This window comes from Penicillium coprophilum (assembly GCF_028826855.1).
Source record: "Penicillium coprophilum strain IBT 35676 chromosome Unknown utg000004l_segment0_segment0, whole genome shotgun sequence".
Lineage (NCBI taxonomy): Eukaryota > Fungi > Ascomycota > Eurotiomycetes > Eurotiales > Aspergillaceae > Penicillium > Penicillium coprophilum.
In genome coordinates this window covers 6,345,439-6,366,478 of record NW_026622723.1, presented here as the reverse complement: position 1 = coordinate 6,366,478, position 21,040 = coordinate 6,345,439, and the positions used below count along the sequence as shown (strand labels likewise).

The 21,040-nt window shown below is 47.1% G+C and overlaps 8 protein-coding genes across 8 annotated transcripts; 3 read left to right on the top strand and 5 right to left on the bottom strand.

Annotated features, from left to right (window-relative positions):
- Positions 1–1,015: 1,015 nt before the first annotated feature.
- N7500_006837 (thioredoxin family protein) lies at positions 1,016–1,587 on the top strand (the record flags this gene model as incomplete). The annotated part of the gene is made up of 3 exons (XM_056677981.1): positions 1,016–1,058; positions 1,160–1,238; positions 1,296–1,587. The coding sequence occupies 3 exons, from the start codon at positions 1,016–1,018 to the stop codon at positions 1,585–1,587; spliced, it is 414 nt and encodes a 137-aa protein (XP_056532981.1).
- Positions 1,588–2,241: 654 nt separating this feature from the next.
- Positions 2,242–3,018, bottom strand: N7500_006836 (SIMPL domain-containing protein; the record flags this gene model as incomplete). Its single annotated transcript, XM_056677980.1, has 1 exon — positions 2,242–3,018. One exon carries the CDS (start codon positions 3,016–3,018, stop codon positions 2,242–2,244), a length of 777 nt encoding a protein of 258 aa, XP_056532980.1.
- Positions 3,019–3,720: 702 nt separating this feature from the next.
- N7500_006835 (uncharacterized protein) lies at positions 3,721–4,166 on the top strand (the record flags this gene model as incomplete). Its single annotated transcript, XM_056677979.1, has 2 exons — positions 3,721–3,879; positions 3,939–4,166. The coding sequence occupies 2 exons, from the start codon at positions 3,721–3,723 to the stop codon at positions 4,164–4,166; spliced, it is 387 nt and encodes a 128-aa protein (XP_056532979.1).
- Positions 4,167–4,552: 386 nt separating this feature from the next.
- On the bottom strand, positions 4,553–4,884 carry N7500_006834 (heavy-metal-associated domain-containing protein; the record flags this gene model as incomplete). The annotated part of the gene is made up of 2 exons (XM_056677978.1): positions 4,553–4,704; positions 4,797–4,884. 2 exons carry the CDS (start codon positions 4,882–4,884, stop codon positions 4,553–4,555), a joined length of 240 nt encoding a protein of 79 aa, XP_056532978.1.
- Positions 4,885–7,044: 2,160 nt separating this feature from the next.
- On the top strand, positions 7,045–11,668 carry N7500_006833 (putative ABC transporter; the record flags this gene model as incomplete). Its single annotated transcript, XM_056677977.1, has 4 exons — positions 7,045–7,441; positions 7,497–8,054; positions 8,111–11,580; positions 11,639–11,668. The coding sequence occupies 4 exons, from the start codon at positions 7,045–7,047 to the stop codon at positions 11,666–11,668; spliced, it is 4,455 nt and encodes a 1,484-aa protein (XP_056532977.1).
- Positions 11,669–12,088: 420 nt separating this feature from the next.
- Positions 12,089–12,991, bottom strand: N7500_006832 (uncharacterized protein; the record flags this gene model as incomplete). Its single annotated transcript, XM_056677976.1, has 1 exon — positions 12,089–12,991. One exon carries the CDS (start codon positions 12,989–12,991, stop codon positions 12,089–12,091), a length of 903 nt encoding a protein of 300 aa, XP_056532976.1.
- Positions 12,992–14,643: 1,652 nt separating this feature from the next.
- Positions 14,644–16,641, bottom strand: N7500_006831 (fungal specific transcription factor domain-containing protein; the record flags this gene model as incomplete). Its single annotated transcript, XM_056677975.1, has 6 exons — positions 14,644–14,926; positions 14,995–15,537; positions 15,589–15,750; positions 15,811–16,439; positions 16,489–16,569; positions 16,615–16,641. 6 exons carry the CDS (start codon positions 16,639–16,641, stop codon positions 14,644–14,646), a joined length of 1,725 nt encoding a protein of 574 aa, XP_056532975.1.
- Positions 16,642–17,492: 851 nt separating this feature from the next.
- On the bottom strand, positions 17,493–20,784 carry N7500_006830 (putative beta-galactosidase; the record flags this gene model as incomplete). The annotated part of the gene is made up of 3 exons (XM_056677974.1): positions 17,493–18,651; positions 18,708–20,118; positions 20,190–20,784. 3 exons carry the CDS (start codon positions 20,782–20,784, stop codon positions 17,493–17,495), a joined length of 3,165 nt encoding a protein of 1,054 aa, XP_056532974.1.
- Between the last annotated feature and the right edge of the window lie 256 nt (positions 20,785–21,040).

Sequence of the window (21,040 nt, the reverse complement as noted above, 5' to 3'; positions counted from 1 at the left end):
GGTGCTCCTTGATACTACATTCCGGTGCTGAAACATACATATGTACGCGACTGATCGGAAAGAATGTGAGACATCATATGCGCAAATCTAGAGTCTTCAGCCCTGAGATATGGATAGAAAAATATATTTACATCGATGATATGCGATAGACTACGGAGTACAATAATCGTGGCGAAAATGCAGTAGTAAATCGAGAATCTACAGTCGGGACACATTCTCAAGTTCAATATCCTCGCGTTGAGAGGCCTAGTGAGCTCATATCTAGGTTGAGTCTGAATATAAGTTTTATCATATGTGCTCCGTACTCCGTAGCATAAATAATGTTACTCTCAAAGTATAAAAAATATCTCGAGATTTTATTGTTTTCAAGGTTGCATTCAAGGTATTTGTCACCATATGCTCGAGGATGACAATTGAATCACGCTATTGAAATATCAAGATGAGAGATAAAATCCTCTATCCTGCGAGAGTTACAGGTCATAGCGACGCACCAACGTGGAAAAACTTGCCAAGTTAAAGCTCCCCCAGACCAGCGAAGCTTGTTATCGAGAAAATGAGGTATGTAGGCCTGGACCCACTTCATTTATATATCCACTACCTTTTTAGCTTCATGGACTACGGAGTACACCGTACATATAAAAGTAGCGTATCACTATTCGTCTGGTCAGATTCGTGCTATGTAATCTGACGTCTATAGGAAATATCAATTCGTTGATTTCCAATTTTAAGATTTCAGAAGACACAAGTTATATAAAGTCCTGCCAGGAATAGATGGTCGCTGGTCTAGAGGTTGTGGCAGAAGCCTTTGTTGGCAGTGGCATTAAACTTCCCGAACCCGGACGCCCAGATCCAGCTTAATTGTAGCAAGACATTTACTGGGACCTCTTTGAGACCAATCAATATTTCTCAAATGTCGTGATCCCGTACCTCTAGATAGGGCATAGTTCCACGTCACGTGCCATGCCAAATAACACGCCGCTCCACCCAAAGAACCTGGGAACCGCGACACCTGAAGATGGAGTACACGACTGTTGCAATTCTCGCTGCGCTATATATTGGTAAGTACGACCATGCAAGATCTCCCGCGACATTTGCCCACATCCAACGATATCTTTGGGCTACATGCAACATAAACAACCAATTACTAACCCCTCATAAGCTATTCGCCTCTTCTTTAAGTCTCGCAACTCAGGCTCAGCAACCATCATGTCTCACGGAAAGGTCACCGAGATCGACAAGTAAGTAATTCCTGATTCTGCGCTCGAAGCTATTAAATTCTAATATCCGCCCAACAGCCAAGTCATCTTCAAAGCCCTCACCTCCTCCGGCCCCGTCGTCGTTGACTTCTTCGCAACTTGGTGTGGACCTTGCAAGGCTGTCGCCCCCGTTGTCGGAAAGCTGAGCGAGCAGTACCAAAATGTTCGTTTCATTCAGGTCGATGTGGACAAGCTGCAAGGCGTCGCGAAGGAACTGGGCGTGAACGCTATGCCCACCTTTGTGGTGTTCAAGGATGGCAAGGAGGTCAACCGCGTTGTTGGTGGTGACATGAAGAAACTCGAGACGCAGATTAAGGAGATCTCCGTATAGACGCTTTGCGCTTTGCACTTTACCTTAATGCATCGGTAGTTTCCGAGAATCTCGAAGTGGAGTCCATCCTCCTCATTATACTCGAGGAATTGTATCAGTGTAATTTATGATTCACGAATAGAAACTACAATGACTCTATATCAGTAGATGTATCAATTGGCATTGCACCATAGACACCGCGCATAAGATACGGGTCACCATCATCATCGTCCAAGATCGACCTGGACTTAGACACTAGTACATTTGCACTGGATGTAGGCAGTGGGAGATGGCATTTCGATTCCTTTTTAGTGCCTTTCCAGCGCTTTTTGAGGACCAAATAATAGGACCAAATAATAGAAGAACACAAGTTGGAGGTCTTGGCGGTTACCTATGTAGGTACCTAGGTAGTGTCTAGGATTCACACGTGCACTTACGTATACACTCGAAACTGGTGCGACTGTTTCGACTTTCGCTTTTGGCCTCACTAAAGATATGGAATGACTGGCCTTCGTGCATGATCGCCGTCTCGATGTGAAAATCGCAACACTTGAATGCTTCGGTTGCTTCTAGTATTCTTCCAATTACAATGCAGCTGATGCAGAGTCATGAGTGGAATTTAAGATGACGAAAGTAAATGTAGCTTGAAAATTTCTTGAAGTATGTAGACATATCTCAAATGTCTATGCCCTGAAATTCAACCTGCACGGAATTCTTGTACCGAATTAACTGCGGACTCAAATCAAGGCCCGAGGAAGCACCTAAATGGGCATTCGAGTTGAGGGCAGGGGAATCAACCAAAGACGAGTAACGTATTCCTGCCTGAGCCATCTGTTGTTGCTGCATTTGCTGCATTGGCTGCATATGCATATATGAATTGTATTGCCCAGCTCTCATTTCAAACTGTCCTCCACCCCCCAACTCGGTGATTTCCACCGCAATGACTTCTCTTGCAATGACCCTAGCGTAGTCGTTTGCTTTTCGAACGGCGTCGCGCATTGCCTCTTCGCGTGACTCAGAATTCAGGGATTTTTGCGTCGCCTCGGTGAGACACCAATCGAGGGACTTGATCTCGATGTTGGGGTAAGAAATCAGCTTTCCGACGATTTCGTTAAGCTTCTTAAAGTCCTGGAAGAGTACGTTGAGCGAGATAGTCGCGGTGTAGACTGTAGGTAGAGGCTCGCCCGACATATCTCTCGGCACTTGAGATCGTGTCTGTAGGGAGGTGGAAGAAAAAGAGGTCACCGGTGAGCCTGCAATCGTTTCGCCAGTCTCCGCTTTGGGTGACAGCTCTTTGAACAGCCTATTGATCTCATTAGATGTACCAGTCACCTCCTGAGATACGGTTTCTCGGCTTGGTCCACTCGTTTGGACGACGAAGACGAGGGCAGCTCGCTCCGGTTGGCGGGTGATGGACGATTTGCCCTCCAGCACGATCTTGAGTGGGGCCATTTTTATGGAAGTTACAAAAAAAAAGTTGTTTTACACGTAAGAAAAGGACAGAAATGTTCCTTAAGTACCTGTAGGTGGTCCCCTAAAAACGTCGGGGAGGCTGTGATTGACAGAGCCTCATCGCGGGGGTTTGATGTCCGCCTTGTCACTTCCACAACAAAGGATGAGGTTTTCATTGTATCTGCATCAAAATCTTGGAAGTCTTAGCCGCTTGACGTATTCGCTACTTCCCGAGGTTCCTTTAGTTTCTTTGATTCATCTATGCGGAGGTCTACTCTAGGGATGCCAGAATTGTGCCACGGTAGTAGACTTATGAGCATGTTGACCATAGAACAGAAGATCGCAAATGTGTTGAATTTCAGAACGGCATGAAATATAGTTTGCACTATGTCTTGCCAAATCGAACTCTCCCTTTTCCCTGGGACTACAGAACAGACAAAGGAGGCGTACGGAGTACTCCGTACACAAGTGACACTTCGGGAAAGGGTGACACGCCTTTGACCTGTTTGACTTGTTTGACCTGTTTGCACTCAAAAGACATGCTATCCTGTATACATACTAGCGGGCCTTGGCACTAGTCAGGGGGAAAACAGACCCTTGTGGGTCTGACGCGAAATTCACGCAGCCATATATCTATAGACCTATGAACTTGAAAACATAGTGTAGTGGTTTCATTTTCTCTCAAATTCTTATATATTCAACATGTCATGCAGCGACTGTACCTCAGACAAACCCTCAGACAACCTATCGCGCGAGCCTCATCACCATGATGGATCTCTCCTACAAAGACCATTTCAGTTAATTGTCAAATATCTACCGGAGGGATCCGCATTGCTTTCATCCTCGTGCTGTTGGCTACCAGTAGGGTCCCTTCTATGTTACCGGGTTGTTGGATACATATACTAACTTGTAATTTGTAGACTGTTTTAGATTTTCTCTTTGCAGGTTCGGTGGCCACGGCTGGCATCGAGAAACTACGAAATGTTTTTCTTGCGATCTCAATTCTAACCCTTCTCTGGGGCGTGCGACGCGAGGGACTCAGTCGTAGAATGCTGTGGCGTATCTCGATCTGTGTCGGATTGCTGGCCTGGGAGCAATTGAATCGGTGGGGAAAGGTCGATGGCAAGGGAAAGCACAGCTGTCATTAATGGTCGCTGGTTCAGAGATGGGTCGTGTGCTTATTTGTGGGCATTTATTTTATATTGTAATAGTGTGAATGTCAAGATCATGATAGAATGAAATATCAACAGAGTACGAATCTTGCTCGCGAGATGAACATCAGTCACGCATGCTTAGAGATTATGGCATATGTAAAGGCAAGGGCGCTGGTACTTTAGCTTACAAACAGACTAGTTCTTATCATCTGACTATTGTTGCTGACCAGAACCGGGGCTAGGCTTGCTGAAACAGTGTCCAAGTGGACGTGTTTTCCATTGTAAATTTCATGAAGGTCGGGTAGAACTATATGATAAGACAAGTACGAATATGCACAGAGATTCTCTAGGAGCCAAAAATGACCAGCAATCTCCCAGCTTTAAACAGCCCGAGAGACTCCGTTTACCTCCCCGCTGCGCACGTTCTTGCCCTTCGCCTTCATCGCCTCCAGCACGGTTTCGTAGGAGAGAGAAGGTTCGGCCACCACTGAAACAGTCTGCTCTTCTAGGGAAATAAAGTAATTCTGCACACCTGTAACGTATAAATGACTACGTTAGTGCTCTGAAAATGATTGCCATGATGACAAGCAGCGGATCATACCCAATCAGCGCTAGAAAACTCACCGTCTAGGGCTTGAACGGCTTCCTTAATGGTGCTGGAGCAGCCGCCGCAGCCCATCTGGACATTGAAAATAAAATGTTGACTTGACATTGTCTCGCTTGTGGGTTTCTGAGATTATGGAAAGAGAAGGATATAGAGGGAGGGGAACAGACCGGGAGACGACAGTAGGAATATATACGTGTATATTTTTACCAGAGGCGATGGGTGAGTTACCAAAACTTGTCTTTCCCAGAGAATTCAATGCGTATTTCCCTTCCCTCTTCCATCCATTTTCATACCTGCGGCATTTGTGCGATAACTGCTTTAGTTTATGTTGGCTGAACCCGCTGCGCGAATTGTGCGATTGGCAACTTTCAACTGCCAAGCGCACATCCCCATGTACCGTATGAAACCTCCACACGCTGGTGAGTTAATCCTTGGGTATTTCATCAGGTATGATCCAGTATAGCATCAGACCAGATCTGTTCTTTAGGCCATTGCAGGAAGCCCGGTCAGAAGTCACCCAGTCCAGCCTCTATCGGCGACAAATCGGCGATTATAATGCCTCCGCCCCTATATCTTACTTGGCTGAAGGGTGTCCAGGCGTTCATGTCTATTTGAAAAGAGCCGGTTCCAATGATTTGCGCCGTTGGTCAGGTTAACCGTTAATGCGTTCTCCGCCCAATAGATCCTTCGACCCTACTACCCCGGTCTTAAGTGGGCAACGTGCGAATGACATTCCATAAGTATGGCGTCGATGTGGTGGTGAACTTGGTCATGCACATGGCGGTCACGTTAAACTCAAGGACGCATGGTTTTCGGTAGCGGCGATTTGTTGATCTGTATTGCGCTTGCCGCCACGTTGCCGTAAAATCATCTACCTTCGCACAAGTGGAAAGATGCACCAGCGAATCTTTGAAATTCGGTATCAAAGACAGGGTTCAGCTAGATTTGCAGTCACTAGCGCCAGATTTACGAGATACACCTGATAAAAAGGCTATTTTCCCTTCAACGATTGAGCATATGTCTATGCCCAAGTACATAAGTAGCTAAGCGTGGTAAAGCAAAACCACGAGGAGATTGCCACTGCCTAAATCCGGTATATAAAGCGAGAATGGATTTGGGGAATATTCAGATTGATTGGTCGACAAACTCCGAACTCGAATATGCACGGTGGCGCATCTCCTGCACGTGGGGATGGTACTTAGTAAAGACATGGATTATTTTCGCCTATCAAGTGGGTACGGGGTACGGTGTAAGGAGTATATCATGAGCAAATGCCCGCAAGGTAAGACATGTCATATTATCGAGACATTGGCCTTTGGGTACGAAAAACGGCCTATAATGTCACCCGAAGATATCCCGGACCTAACCAGATGAGTGCTGGCGTAATGGGTCCAGAAACATTTTTTCATGTCCCAATTCTTTTTATTTTTTCGAGTCGTGAAAGAAACTTCGAGGTTACTATTCAGTTGCCTAAGTGTTAATACATTGAAGGGTATATGGCCATCCCAAACCGCAATGCACGGAGTACAATATAGGTCCTCTTTACGAAGTGATTATATTCTAGTCAACACGATATTAGGCAAAAACTCCACGCGGACTTCTCTATCATCCAGGGTGTATCCATGTTCGATATATTTATTCGCTGTCGTTGCCTGCGTACATACCCCGTAAAGTGGAGGGCACTAATTGGCTCTCTCCACACCCCAGATCGATATTTTTGCTCTAGAACAAGATCTTCTGCAAGCTTGCATTGAATTTATAAGCACAACTACCTGATCACGAGTCATAACAAGTCATATCGACCCTTACGCTTTAAGCCCATTTAGGACCCCGTCTGCTTGGCATCTTCGAATCGGGTCCCTCCACCGCGGAATATGCCGTCCGTGTAGGGTTAACCCCCACATTTGTTTGCCCTTTAGGGGAACTCTCTTGGGTGCAATTTCATTCCGAACTCCGAAATAACTATTTTTGTTATCTTTGTGAAAAAGTTAGCGTCAGGTGGAGCAGGCTTGAAGGTACGTCTAGATGCTACCTGACTCAAGCCAAGCATCCTTCGGGTTTAGCTTCTTCATTATCTTCTAGCTTCTTTTTTTCTTTTAACGATTTGCTTCAGGGGCTTCAAAAGTTGGCATTATCTTGATTTTTTTTTCTATATCTTTTCAAAAAGTAATTCAAAAATTTCACACTCTTCTGGGCAGTACCCGTGAACGTGCTTGTGGAGAGTTTGATAACGAGATCGGCCCTTGGAGTACCTAAAGATCTTGAATGACAAACGTCGAGCCGGACCACAAGCTGGCCATGGCGGGGACGAGCAGCACATCAGATGCCGATACTTTAGAGTCAAACAGCTATGGACGGCAGCTGGAAGAGATTCGTATCTCCAACACGCCGGCCAATGTCTCCTTTCAGACTGGAGTTGATGTGACGACCGCCGAAAAAGAATTTTCGGAGTTGAGCAAACAATTCTCCAACATCTCGCATCAAGCCCACAGGTTATCCAGACAAGAATCACGAGTATCCAAGATGGGAGTTACCACTCAAGATGTTGAAAAAGCCGATATCGAGGGATCTATGGCCTCGGATGACTCATGGAATCTGGAGGCAACTCTTCGCGGAGATCGTGTTGCCTCCGAAGAGGCTGGAATCAAAGACAAGCATATTGGTTGGTAAACCGACCCCTGAATCAGAGGACAAGCAGGTACTGACCGTCCTCCTAGGCGTGATTTGGAACAACTTATCAGTTCGTGGAATGGGTGGTGTCAAGACATATATCAAAACATTCCCCGACGCAATCATCGATTTCCTCAATTTGCCAGGTACGCTCATTGACCTCTTCGGTTGGAGAAAGAAAGGCCAAGAATACAACATCCTGGAGGGCTTCCGGGGTCTCACACGGCCCGGTGAGATGGTCTTGGTCCTTGGGCGTCCCGGATCAGGCTGTACCACCTTCCTCAAAGTTATCGCGAATCAACGGGTTGGATACACTGGCGTTGATGGTGAAGTACTTTACGGTCCTTTTGAAGCGAATGCTTTCTCCAAACGATTCCGCGGAGAAGCCGTGTACAATCAAGAGGATGATATTCACCAGCCCACCTTGACTGTAAAACAAACTCTTGGATTCGCCCTCGACACGAAAACCCCCGGGAAACGTCCATTCGGTGTGTCGAAAGCTGAATTCAAAGAGAAAGTGACAAACCTGCTTCTAAAAATGTTCAATATCGAGCACACTGCCAATACAGTGATCGGCAATCAATTTATTCGTGGTGTCTCTGGGGGTAAGCATCATATTTTGAGTATGCAGCTCCATGGGATTTGAAGCTGACTGGAACAGGTGAGCGGCGTCGCGTGTCAATCGCAGAAATGATGATCACATCTGCGACTGTACTGGCGTGGGATAACAGCACTCGTGGCCTGGATGCCTCAACTGCCCTCGATTTCGCGAAGTCACTGCGGATTTTGACCAACATCTACAAAACGACAACCTTCGTGTCACTCTACCAAGCTTCCGAGAACATATATAAACAGTTTGACAAGGTCCTCGTGATTGATAATGGCCGTCAAGTATTTTTCGGTCCTACATCCGAAGCAAGATCATATTTCGAAGACCTCGGCTTCCGCGAAAAGCCTCGCCAAACCACCCCTGACTACTTGACGGGATGCACCGACCCTTTCGAGAGAGAGTTTAAAGACGGAAGAAGTGCTGACGATGTGCCATCTACGCCACAAGCGCTAGTCGAGGCCTTTGACAAATCCGTCTTTAGTGAAACGCTAGAAGAGGAAATGAAAGCATACCGTGCCCAGATTCAGAAGGAAAAGAAAATCTACGATGACTTTGAGATCGCCAACAAAGAGGCAAAGCGCAAATTCACTTCTGAATCATCTGTATACTCAATCCCCTTCTACTTGCAAATCTGGGCTTTGATGCAACGGCAGTTCCTCCTCAAATGGCAAGACAAGTTTGCTTTGTCCGTCTCTTGGGCTACCTCAGTTGGTATCGCCATCATCTTGGGTACCGTATGGCTCCATCAACCTAAGACCAGTGCCGGTGCTTTTACTCGAGGAGGTCTTTTGTTCATAAGTCTGCTATTCAACGGCTTCCAAGCATTCTCAGAACTTGCAGCCACAATGATGGGTCGCTCAATTGTCAACAAGCACCGTTCTTTCACATTCTACCGACCTAGCGCACTTTTCATTGCACAAATTCTGGTTGACACGGCGTTTGCCATCGCAAGGATTCTCGTATTCAGTATCATCGTGTACTTTATGTGCGGGCTGGTCCTGGATGCTGGAGCGTTCTTCATATTTGTTTTGATTATTCTGGAGGGCTACGTGACTATGACAGTGTTTTTCCGAACCGTCGGATGTCTATGCCCTGACTTTGATTATGCCATCAAGTTCGCATCAGTGATTATTACATTCTTCGTCTTGACATCCGGATATCTTATTCAGTGGTCTGGCGCCCAGGTGTGGCTGCGATGGATTTACTTCATCAACCCTTTTGGCCTTGGATTCGCTGCATTGATGGTGAACGAGTTCCAGCATCTTACCCTGACATGTACGACGGACTCCCTTGTCCCAACTGGACCTGGTTACGGCGACATTGCACACCAGGCTTGTACCCTAGCAGGAGGCAAGCCTGGGTCCCCAATTGTCCCGGGCTCCAACTACCTTGCACAAAGCTTTAGTTATCTTAAAGGTGACCTTTGGCGAAACTTTGGCATTATGCTTGCTTTGATTATTGGATTCCTCTGTTCGAACTTGTACTTTGGAGAAACGCTTCAATTTGGTGCAGGCGGCAAGACCATCACTTTCTACCAAAAAGAAAACGCAGAGCGGAAAGAGTTAAATGAGGCTTTAATGAAGAAGAAGGCAAGCAGACAGGCAAAAACTCTTGAATCCGATGCAGGATCAAACCTCAATATTAGCTCCAAGTCTGTGTTCACCTGGGAAGATGTCTCTTACGAGGTGCCTGTGCCCTCTGGTACCCGGCGTCTTCTGAACTCCGTTTATGGTTATGTTCAACCCGGGAAATTGACGGCGCTGATGGGAGCATCCGGTGCAGGAAAAACAACGCTGCTGGACGTGCTGGCGGCAAGAAAAAACATTGGTGTGGTTACCGGCGATATTTTCGTCGACGGGAAGCCACCAGGCACCGCATTCCAAAGAGGTACATCTTACGCAGAGCAACTTGATGTTCACGAGGACATGCAAACAGTAAGAGAAGCGCTGCGTTTCTCTGCGGATCTGCGCCAGCCATTTGAAACCCCACAATCTGAAAAGTACGCTTATGTGGAAGAGATCCTAACCCTCTTGGAGCTTGAAAATCTGGCAGATGCAATCATCGGTACACCTGAAACCGGTCTTTCGGTTGAAGAAAGAAAGCGAGTGACAATCGGCGTCGAACTGGCGGCAAAGCCTGAACTGCTCCTGTTTTTGGACGAGCCTACATCTGGTCTGGACGGTCAATCTGCCTGGAACATTGTTCGTTTCCTTCGGAAACTAGCAGCAGCAGGCCAGGCTATTCTATGCACCATTCATCAGCCCAACGCCGCTCTCTTTGAAAGCTTTGATCGTCTGCTTCTCCTCCAAAGGGGAGGCGAATGTATCTATCACGGCGACATTGGCCCCGACTCCCAGGTTCTGCTGGATTACTTCCGCCGCAATGGGGCCGAGTGCCCTCCAGACTCTAACGTGGCTGAGTGGATGCTTGATGCCATCGGTGCTGGTCAGACACGTCGTATCGGAGACCGTGACTGGGGCGACATTTGGCGCACTTCTCCTGAGCTGGAGACAGTTAAAAAGGAAATTATCCAGATCAAGGAAGTTCGTGCGCAGGCTGTTCGGGACAACCATGATGATAGTAAGGTGGATAGAGAGTACGCTTCACCTCTCTGGCACCAGATCAAGGTAGTCGGTCGACGAACCAATCTATCATTCTGGCGCTCGAGAAACTATGGTTTTACCCGGCTTTACACCCATGTGGTGATTTCCATCATCACCGGTCTTGTATTCTTGAATCTTGACGACTCCCGATCCTCGCTTCAATACCGCATTTTCGTCATTTTCAATGTGACTGTTCTGCCTGCGATCATTTTACAAATGGTCCAACCGCGGTACGACATGGCTCGTCTAATCTTCTACCGTGAATCAGCCTCAAAGACATACAGCCAGTTCGCCTTTGCACTGTCACTTGTTATCGCCGAGATCCCCTACAGTCTCCTATGCGCCGTCTGCTTCTTCCTCCCATTGTACTACATCCCCGGGTTCCAAACCGAGTCTAGCCGAGCCGGCTACCAGTTCTTCATAATTCTCATTACGGAGATGTTCTCTGTGACTCTGGGCCAGATGATCTCAGCTCTGACACCCAACAGTTTCATCGCGTCTCAGTTCAACCCACCAATCGTGATTATCTTCTCTCTATTCTGTGGCGTTGCAATCCCCAAGCCGCAGATGCCAGGATTCTGGCGTGCGTGGCTATACCAGCTCGACCCATTCACCCGTCTGATCGGCGGAATGGTCGTGACAGAGCTGCATGGTCGGGATGTGGTTTGCGCAGAATCGGAACTGAACCTCTTCAATGCCCCTGATAATCTCACCTGCGGGGAGTACATGAAGCCATTCTTTGACCGTGGTGGTAAGGGATACATTGTGGATGATGCGGTGCAGGCTTGCAAGTACTGTGCGTACAAACTTGGAGATGAATTCTATGCGACCTTCAGCATGGCCTTTGATAACAGGTGGCGGGATCTGGGCATCTTTGCTGCGTTCATTGTGTCCAACCTGGCTATCTTGTTCTTGGCGGTAAGTGGATATACCCTTGACATCTTTGTGATTGTGATGCTCACTGGATTCTATACAGTCTCGCTTCTTGAATTTCAACCGGCGATGAACAGCGACATATGGTTTTGCTGACCCCCGAAAAAAGAGACCTACTAACCGTAGAGTGTCTTTGCGTAGAGTATCCTTCCCATCCATACAGCAATTTGTGGTTCAAAATTTAATTCAAAAATGCATGATTGCTTCTTCATACTACTTATGCCTCCTCTAATTCCTTAAGAAAAGTAATGACATTGTAGCAACTCCGAAGTCTTCACTGGCCGAGGGCAACTGGAAGAAATACAGTTGAACAACTATTTCAGAGTAGTAACACCACTGGGCTTTCCAGACTTTACAAGCTCTGGAATTATAAGAATATACAGGAACTCTAACACTTAGATCTAATCACCGGAGGAGCACATGAATAATCACATCTGAAAGTCTCTGGAGACAAACACGTCTTGCTCAAAGGCTCAAAATAGAGCCATCTCGATTAGTTTCGGCCTAAAGTGACCCGTGAAATATCAAATCTCATCTGCAGATCTCCAACGTACTGCCAAGTAACAATCTGAATAATGCAGCGTGTACCTCTAGGGAAAGCCCCCAAAACCAGGGCACCGACAGCTTTTCCCAACGGAGTCCCCATAATCTCCTGATATTCATCAGTATCATATAGCCAAGTTCTCAGTTGACTATCTCCAGCAAGCTCAAGCCCATATCTTGGATAAAGCACCTTATCCACAAAGGTATGTGTCTCCTCATTGACGACCGTCATCCGAAAGACATATTTCAAAGATTCGATATCGAAGAAGCTCTGGTAGTGAGCTTGAGCAATTTGCGACCATTGAGGACCATCAAGTCTGACATTGTTATCAGCGAAGATTGCAGTATGTGCCACACGTCCGTGGTATTTATTCCAACCCACAGAACCATCTTTCTCGACTCCTAATTTTCGAAGATATAGCTTGTGATAATCCTGTCCAGTGGGGAGATCGAGTAGACAGGGATCCCCGATTTCCTCGGGTGCGTCCACCCACGCATTGAAATATGCATCCCATCGGTTCCCGTCGGCGGATGGCTGTATCAGGTCGTCCAGTTTTAATGTCGAAGGCGAAACAATACATGGCCTTTGGCAGTTGGTGTCGTCTGGGTCATTGATCCAAGTTTGATATTCGTTTCCCTTCTGTCGGAATATATTGATCATCGCCTTGGTCATTGCAGGGTGTAGATCTGGCACATCGACGGGGTTTGCTTTCGCTTCAGGGTCTTGGCCTTGATATTTTATAGGCTTCTTGCTGGAATCTTCCTTTTCTGTCTTTTCTGTGTATTCGGGGCATCTCTTCCCAAAGACTGAAGTGGTTTCATCTAGGCCAAGGTTTGGGCGGAGAGAAATCATGCTGAGAATGTTAATGCCGCAGGAAATGCATAAGTGCGATGAATGTATGAATATATGAATAGAGAGAAGACCGAGTAGGAAACCGGCTAAAGCTACGCGAGCGCTAAATATGGAAGGTGAGACGGAACGTGACCTCGAATCATCGGTCGAGTAGGTGGTTGGAGACTTTTGACCTTTTCCGTCATCGCCGTTATCATACAGTGGCTGGGCGCTTATTTTTCACACCCTTGTTCTTCTAGGCGACTGGATAGATTCCTCTATCCTTGAACTGTTCTGCATTCTAATGGTTGAATTGTACCAACTTTCAGATCAAACCCGAGTATTAGATGCAACATCTCAGCCGAAATTCAATTTCAAGTGTGCATGAGTGATATTCCAAACATCGGTGCCTTGTGCTAATACTACTTACTGACCTGCGTATATCCGCAGACGCATATCTGGTGTTTCTGGTCTATCTGTAGACAATAGCTCTTACTCAGACCCTCAGCCAGTGTATTCAAGAGGTCCGAAAAAAGAGATAGCCCTGAACAGTAAGTTGAATTGAATAGGCAGGCTTTGCAGAGTTGGTGATATGGAGGTGTCTGGTAAAGACTAACAAGCGTTAGCAAAACGCTAGTGAGATCCCATCGCAGAATCCTATCTAGCTATGTATCTATGTAGAATTATTCTGAAAGGTTGTGCTAAGCCCAGTTTCCACGTGTATCTGGACGCATGAGGTGATTCTCAGGAAAGAAACCATCAAAAGTACGCATTGGAATCACCGAAATTACGAGCCGCCTCGCGTAACATGGCGAACAAGACTTTGGGTTGACACCGATGAAGGGAGCCTTAGATGGTGAGTAGAAGGGTTTATTCCTGTTAGGCAAGTGATGATACGACTCAATTCCTGATGGATACCAGGAGGAAGTCGCGAGAATGTTGATGGACGAATTCATCGGAAATCCCGAAAAGAGCAACTTTCTTCATCATGTACTTGGCCCTTGCTCTCCAATTCTCCCATCAGGGGGACCTTGTGGTTGAGAGCGTGGTGTCAAAATGCCAAATTGAGGTTTGAATGGCGGAAGAAGAGGAACTTGTAGAGAAACCACGAGTTTTGACAAATGGCTGAAACATGCCCGCTGATGGGAATCCAAAGAGGGCATCGATAGCAGTGCCGATCTCTTGTATTGGTCCCTTCTGGAAAAGCAAAGACTCTCAGCCCCCAAGAAATGCTGGAACGTGATCCACGCAAGGTGGTTTTTTGATTGTGATCAAATGAAACCTTTTCTTTATTTGACTCCCAAGGCAATGTGCATTACTAGCACACTGATCTGGGAGTCTCGCTCATTCTTCATGCGCCCCTTTTCCGCTGAAAGTAGATCCATGACAAATTTCGGGGTATTTCTAAAAGATTCCAATGTCGTTGACTCTGCTTACACACGATTGCCGGGGAACAATGCGGCGAACCCTGCAGCGACTGACTATGAGTGAGAGCAATAATGTTGGGCGGCAGGGCCAGCATCTATGTGATGAGACTTCAGCCAGCACGCATGCTCCTCGACCACTTCGCCTTGTAGATGATTTCAGCTAGCTCGGAGTCCAAACATCTTTTCCCAGCTATGCTGATTGTTCGAAGCTTGCTCGGCCTTTACAAAAGGGTGACTGACAAAGCACTATCTGAGAGACATTCGAAGGGACCGAGGAGAAAGATGCTGTTCTTCCACTTGGGAAGGAGCAAATTCTGCACTTTTGCTTTCAAAGAACTGGTGAGCTTTCATGATCAATCTCAACGCTTTCTCAACACCAGGAGAAACAGAAGATCCGTGGATCGTCATCCATCGTTGTAAAAGCTGCTGCAGGTGAGGCCCTAGCTCTAGCAAGGCAATATGACGAAGCTGCATTGTTAGCTGTGGATGACAGAAGCCGCCCATGAGTGTCAACATCGCTGTTTCGAGTCTAACGAGAAAATTTATTGTATCAGAATTGACGCACAATACCCAAGAATAGTTCGAAACTCCACTTACGAAAGCGAGCATGGCCATGTATCTACCATGACAGTATATGGCACCTGCTTCATGTACCTTAATTTGAACAGGCATGTGTCGAGAGCAACCCGACATCCATCAAGCACACGTAGGTTGTTGTTGAGATCCCATGATGGGTTAGCGAGAGCCCATTCCAGATAAGGTCGATAGATTACACTTCGACAACTAAGGTACCACTGCCTCAAATACTCACTATGCGGATCATCTGCAGGTTTTCCGTCTTCAGAAAATTGTAGACTTGGAGGTAGTGTGTGATACCAGTCTTGCAGTTGGCGAGCAAGTTCTTGGTTCACAGAGTAGAAGTTGTTCGAATCAATTTGAAGGCCAATGTCACGGTCGTATAGCATATAGTGAGCTCGGTTCAGTAGACGACGGAGTGCTATCGATGCAAGGAAGTAGAAGGTCGACTTTTCTTCATCTTCGATAGCTTCATGTGAGTGGAATTTTCCCGGAAGAGAGAATATTGATTCAATTTCAGCATTACAGTTTTGCGGAAGCGATGGCAACTCGGAGATATAGTTGCTATTTCTAGTCAGACGGTAATTAGGGCAATGTATTATCGTCTTTTCTTACCTTTCTAGTACAAAGCACGACCAAAATATTCGGGTGATGTGTTCTCGATCATCACGCTCGGGGTTCTCGAAGGGGCAAGAGAGCAAGAACCGACAGCGAGTTGCCGCACTGTTCACATAAGACCATGTTTGCAGCGGTCTTTGCAAAAAGGAGAAGTAGAGACTAGGGATTGGTCAATTCTGTCTGCATTGGCCATTTTAGCACGTAACAATATTATCATACCCAGTCAGCAGGAGGCATTGGCATGCCTCCACATTCATCTCAATGTGAGCCAAGTGAAGCATTTTCATTGCGGCAGTAAACCATGATGCCCCCTGGAGCTTCAGTTGTTGAGACTTGTCTTCGGAACCGTCCTCTTCCTCTGTCAAGGAAGCCCCAACGCAACCCAAGGCCATTACCAACAACGCGAGACATGATTGACAACTAGGCTCCAGATTTTCTTGCCATATTCTTAGTTGCAAGGATTTCAGATCTTCCAAGCTGATTGTAGGAAACCAAAAGTTATATGTGCGTTGGAACATGCCTACCATATTTTTGACATCTGACAAACCCACGCTAGGGAATATGCCATAAAGTTTGCTTTGAAATGACGATCGTCCATATTCGAGCGACAAAAACGAGGACTTTGCCTCCTCCAGTATAGAAGGATGGTCACGAAACACTGTCCATTTCAACAGCGACTCTGCCGAGGAAAGATGGCCCGACGAAAGCACAGCACTTTCAGTGGGGTCCCTGGTTCTGCACCTGCCTGGATGATGACGTGCATCCTGAGACCTCGGGGTGATCGTCGAACTAGGAGACGTTGAATTGGCCTGTATGCCACCCATTACATTTGAGCCGGAACCCATATCCTAGAATTTATCGTCAGTAAGAGCTAACGATTGGTCACTCGTTACTCACAACCATGCCCTTAAGTTCTTCAATGGAAGCTTCCATTCGCAAGACCGTATCCAAGATCATGTCACTTTTCCCTCTTCTAAACTCGATGTTAGTTGCGGATTTTCAAAATGACACCCACTCACTCACGAAATCGCTTCTGTTCCGTATAGACATGTTTGGCTTAAGCTTACACAGGGCCCACAAGGATCCCGCGCATCACATCTATCAAGTCTGTCAATTATCATACGCCACAGATTCATATATAACATGACTAACCTTGTCTTGCGCTGACGGCACGAGTCGCACTATGAATTGGGTTAGTTTCGATGTTCCCAACTGGCTGATTCCCGACAACGGAGAATGTGAAACGGACCGCTCGAGCCGCCCTGAATCTCTTCATCTCGAGTCGGGATACTGATATCAAGGAGGTGCGGCAACTTTAAGCTTCGACAATGAGCTTCTATTGGCAATTGAGCGAATCAATGGCGCAAGCGGTGAACACACGAACGGAAAAGTCGTGAATGCCAACACCGGGCCACGTGATGCCAGTTTCCCATGGCCCCCCACAACCCTAGGCCTACACGTGGGCGACAGGATATTCTTTTTTTGACAACCTCATTCTTCCATGGCCATGCTCGTGAGATTCGGAAGCAATACTTGCTACGTAAGCCTCTTTATAACGTAAATCTATACCAGGTTCACATAGATAGTATTAGCGCAAAGATTCTAGGCTATGCACGACTCGGGGAAGGCGCGGGCGGCTAAGCCCCAAGTGCAGCCCCGAACGTCGCCCCAAGCGTAGCCCCTAGCAACCTCAAATCTTGACAAGGCAGGGCAAATTTGAAATGAGACTAGTCATGGGCAGTTCATTATCAAAATTTGTCCTAGATTTTACAAGGAATTGTGCATTAGCCTGGTTTTTAAGATATTTACTGGCATAAAAACTTGAAAAGGCTGTCAGATTTAACATTCTCAATGAATGGTGTGAAATACGTATGGTAAACAAACAAACACCCAAGTCGCTATCACAACGATACAGGTTCCAACAGCATACTAAAGGTCATATCCTGTACCTTAACTAAATGCTCATCCATAGGCCCGGGCCCACAGGCCGCACTGCCTACGCCTGCAACTTTGTCATCCAACCTCACAAATATCACATCATCTTTGATCAGATCACAAGGGTGTCGTGCCTCCTCAATGGTCTTATCAGAGTACTGGCTAGCCGCCCAGCTTAGGCTTGCCGTTCCTCCATTCACCACAGTACTTTCCTGCGGGCTTGCGCGGAATCCTGTGCCATTCGCAGCGCGAAGTTCCACCCAGGCAGTGTCTACACGATTTCCATTCTCCTGTGGAATGTCATAATCTGTGTGTAGGGATTTTATGTTATCAACATTCCACAAACCAAACCTCTGAGAAGCTTTCTTGTCGGGATACGATTCCCCAGGACCAAGCCCAAGCCAACGCGCGGATTGCAAGTTGGAGTTTGCACAGACATTGAGACCAACTCGAGGAACAGTTGTCGGCGCAGCTCCAGTGGGTTTCAAGCTAGTGGTGATAGCCAATGAGCCATTGGGTTGGATGATATAACTCGTAGCGCATTTCCATCCCCAGGAAAGAACTGGGGGCGAGAGGAACGTCTCGCTTTCGATGCAAACACTCCCATGCTCCATTGATGACATATTGAAAGACCGGAACTGGTTTGTGAGACAGTTCACTCCAAATCGCTTCCAATATGGCATGGCGGAAGCCACGTCGTTGTCCGTCGGAGGACGCCAGAAACCCGGCACTATGGCAAGCCCTGTGTCTGGATGTGGCTCAAGTATAGAAGTCGAGTTCAGTGTCCACTTTTTGAGCTGTCCCCTAATTCGATCAAACTCGAAGGACCAGTTGGCCCCGGTGACATGCACACTTGTCTTGGTGGACTTGGTTGAGATAAGTTCCTGTGCAGAGCTCAGGCTATTGACCGGGACTTTTTCCGTTGGCTTAGATACCAACTCCTGTGTCCAAGCAACGACATAGGCACCCTGATCCCATTCAACCGCTCCTCTCTGCTCAAGTGTAACGGTTAAGTAGGCTGGATGGGCTTTATATTGGAAGAGCTCTGTGGGGAGAGAAATCTCAGCAAATTGCCCAGCAGCCACAATGGGCAGCTCCAACGATCCAGTTGCCAGAATCTTTGCTCTGAGTCGAAAGGTTAGCTTATCATCAATTCATTGTAACGAGAGTTATCAGCTTACTGCTTGTCAAATGATTCCAGCTTGTATGACGCTTGGAGGTGGCTTAGGTCCAAGAAGTTGTACCGGTTTTTCAAGGCCAAGACTTGTCCCCGGACTTCCAGCTTGACTGGCTCAAAAACTCTCTTCAACTCCAGCAGACCTGGCAGAGGTTGGTGAACACTGTTCAAGAGACCATCCATGACGAACGTTCCATCGTTGGGATAGTCATCAAAATCACCACCGTATGCATAAAAACCGTCTTTCTTCTCGTTTCCTTCGACGTATAGGCCGTGATTTGCCCATTCCCAGATAAAACCGCCCTGCAAACGCGGGGTCTCGTCAAAGCATTTCTCATAATCCGTAAGCAAACCTGGTCCGTTACCCATGGCATGAGCGTATTCGCAAAGAATGATAGGCTTGTCAAACTCGCCGTTCTCTGACACTCCCTCGGTTGCTGCCAATGACTTTAACCGCTCGATTTCTGGATACATGTAGCTGAACATGTCCGTGATTTCCGCATCCATATCACCCTCGTAGTGAATCAAGCGAGTACTGTCAAAGGCCCGGGCATACTCGACCATGGAACGATGACATGTGCCGAAAAAAGACTCATTTCCCATAGACCAGATAATGATACTAGTATGGTTTTTGTCTCGTTGCATCAGTGAGTGAACTCGATCAACGTAGGCTGCCCGCCACACAGGGTTGTCTGACGTATGGGCACCACACTTGGGGAAGGTCATTGCCTTGCGTTCCTCGTAGCCAAGGGTTTCGTCAATGTCCATTGGACGTGAGACAGCATCATAAAAGCCATGGCATTCGAGATCGGCCTCATCAATAACCCAGAAACCCAGCTCATCAGCCATGTCCAGAAGCCGAGCGTCCGGGGGATAATGGCTGCAGCGGAGGGAATTGATGTTATGAGCTTTCATGATAAGAAGATCCTTTCTCACGAAGTCCATTGGCACGGCACGACCCAAAAGCGGGTGGTGATCGTGTCGATTGACTCCACGAAATTGAATAGCCTTCCCATTAACGGTGATAAAGCCACCCTTGCGCTCGACTTTGCGGAAACCGATGCGCTGTGTAGTCTTGTACGTCTTGTTGGATCCGGGAGTTACCAGGATCATCTCCACTTCATACAGATACGGCCGCTCCGCAGTCCATTTTTGGGGGTTTGCAACAGGCAAGCTGAGCTCAACTGTAGATGTTGCTGGCTCTACATTGTGCTCTGTGGAAGTAATGACATTACTGTTGCCTTCCACCGACTCAATCACATTAAGCGCAATAGTGCTTCGCTCGGAGACTTGGTAGTCGATCGTTGCGAGAAGCGTGGCATTTTTGTACTCTGGATCAAGGTCTGTGCGAATGAACCAGTCATTCAAACGATCGTTGGCTGGGAACGCAATCAATGTGACGTCTCGGAAAATTCCTATTATCGTGATACTTCAAGATTAGCAGACTTCTCTTTCCATTCCTCACATATCACAATTTAAATCTTACCTGATAACCACCACTGATCCTGATCTTCAATATATGTAGCATCTGACCATTGATACACCCGCACAAACACTTCATTGTCACCCTCCTGCAAGAACGGTGTGACATCAAATTCAGAGGCGTTTCTACTGCCCTGCGCATACCCGACCAAGGACTTATTCACCCAAACATGGTACGCGCTATCGACGCCATCGAATCGCAAACGTATCTCTGTGTTGTCGGATTTCCATTCGGCCGGCACTTGGAATTTTCGACGGTATGTACCCGTGGGGTTCTCGGTGGGTACAAAAGGAGGGCACACTGGGATTGGGAATTGTGTGTTGGTATAATTCGGCTTTCCCCAACCCTGCAACTGCCAATGGCCTGGAACGTTGATACTAGACCAGTCCTCGTCGGAGGCCTTCTCGCTGGGCTCTGGTGCCTCCGGTGGTGACCGGGACATATTGAATTCCCAGGCCCCATTGAGAAGTAAAGATGTTGAGGGGATGTGATAAGACCGCGCAGGGAGGGTATTTCTGCGAAAGACCTCGGGGTTCATAAAATCGGGCCTTTTGGGATCAGCCTGTAAGGCCATCTGTTTATCTTGAGAAGAACTCATGATGGTGGAATGGGGGTTTTGACGGTATGAGTCCAGATTACTCGGATCAAGAAGGTTGGGGCAGCTTTTCTATTGTGCGTACTTTATACCGGAGTGCTGAACTAGATGACTAAATGACGTCGCAACTCGAAGCGCGTCGGATTTTGTTACATATTTATGGACCCTAGAGGGGCAATCCATTCGTCTGCATGTAGTATCCCCGTTTCTTTGGCTACTGTCCCGGGTCTATCGGAGCCGATGGGCTGTGGGGTTGGGT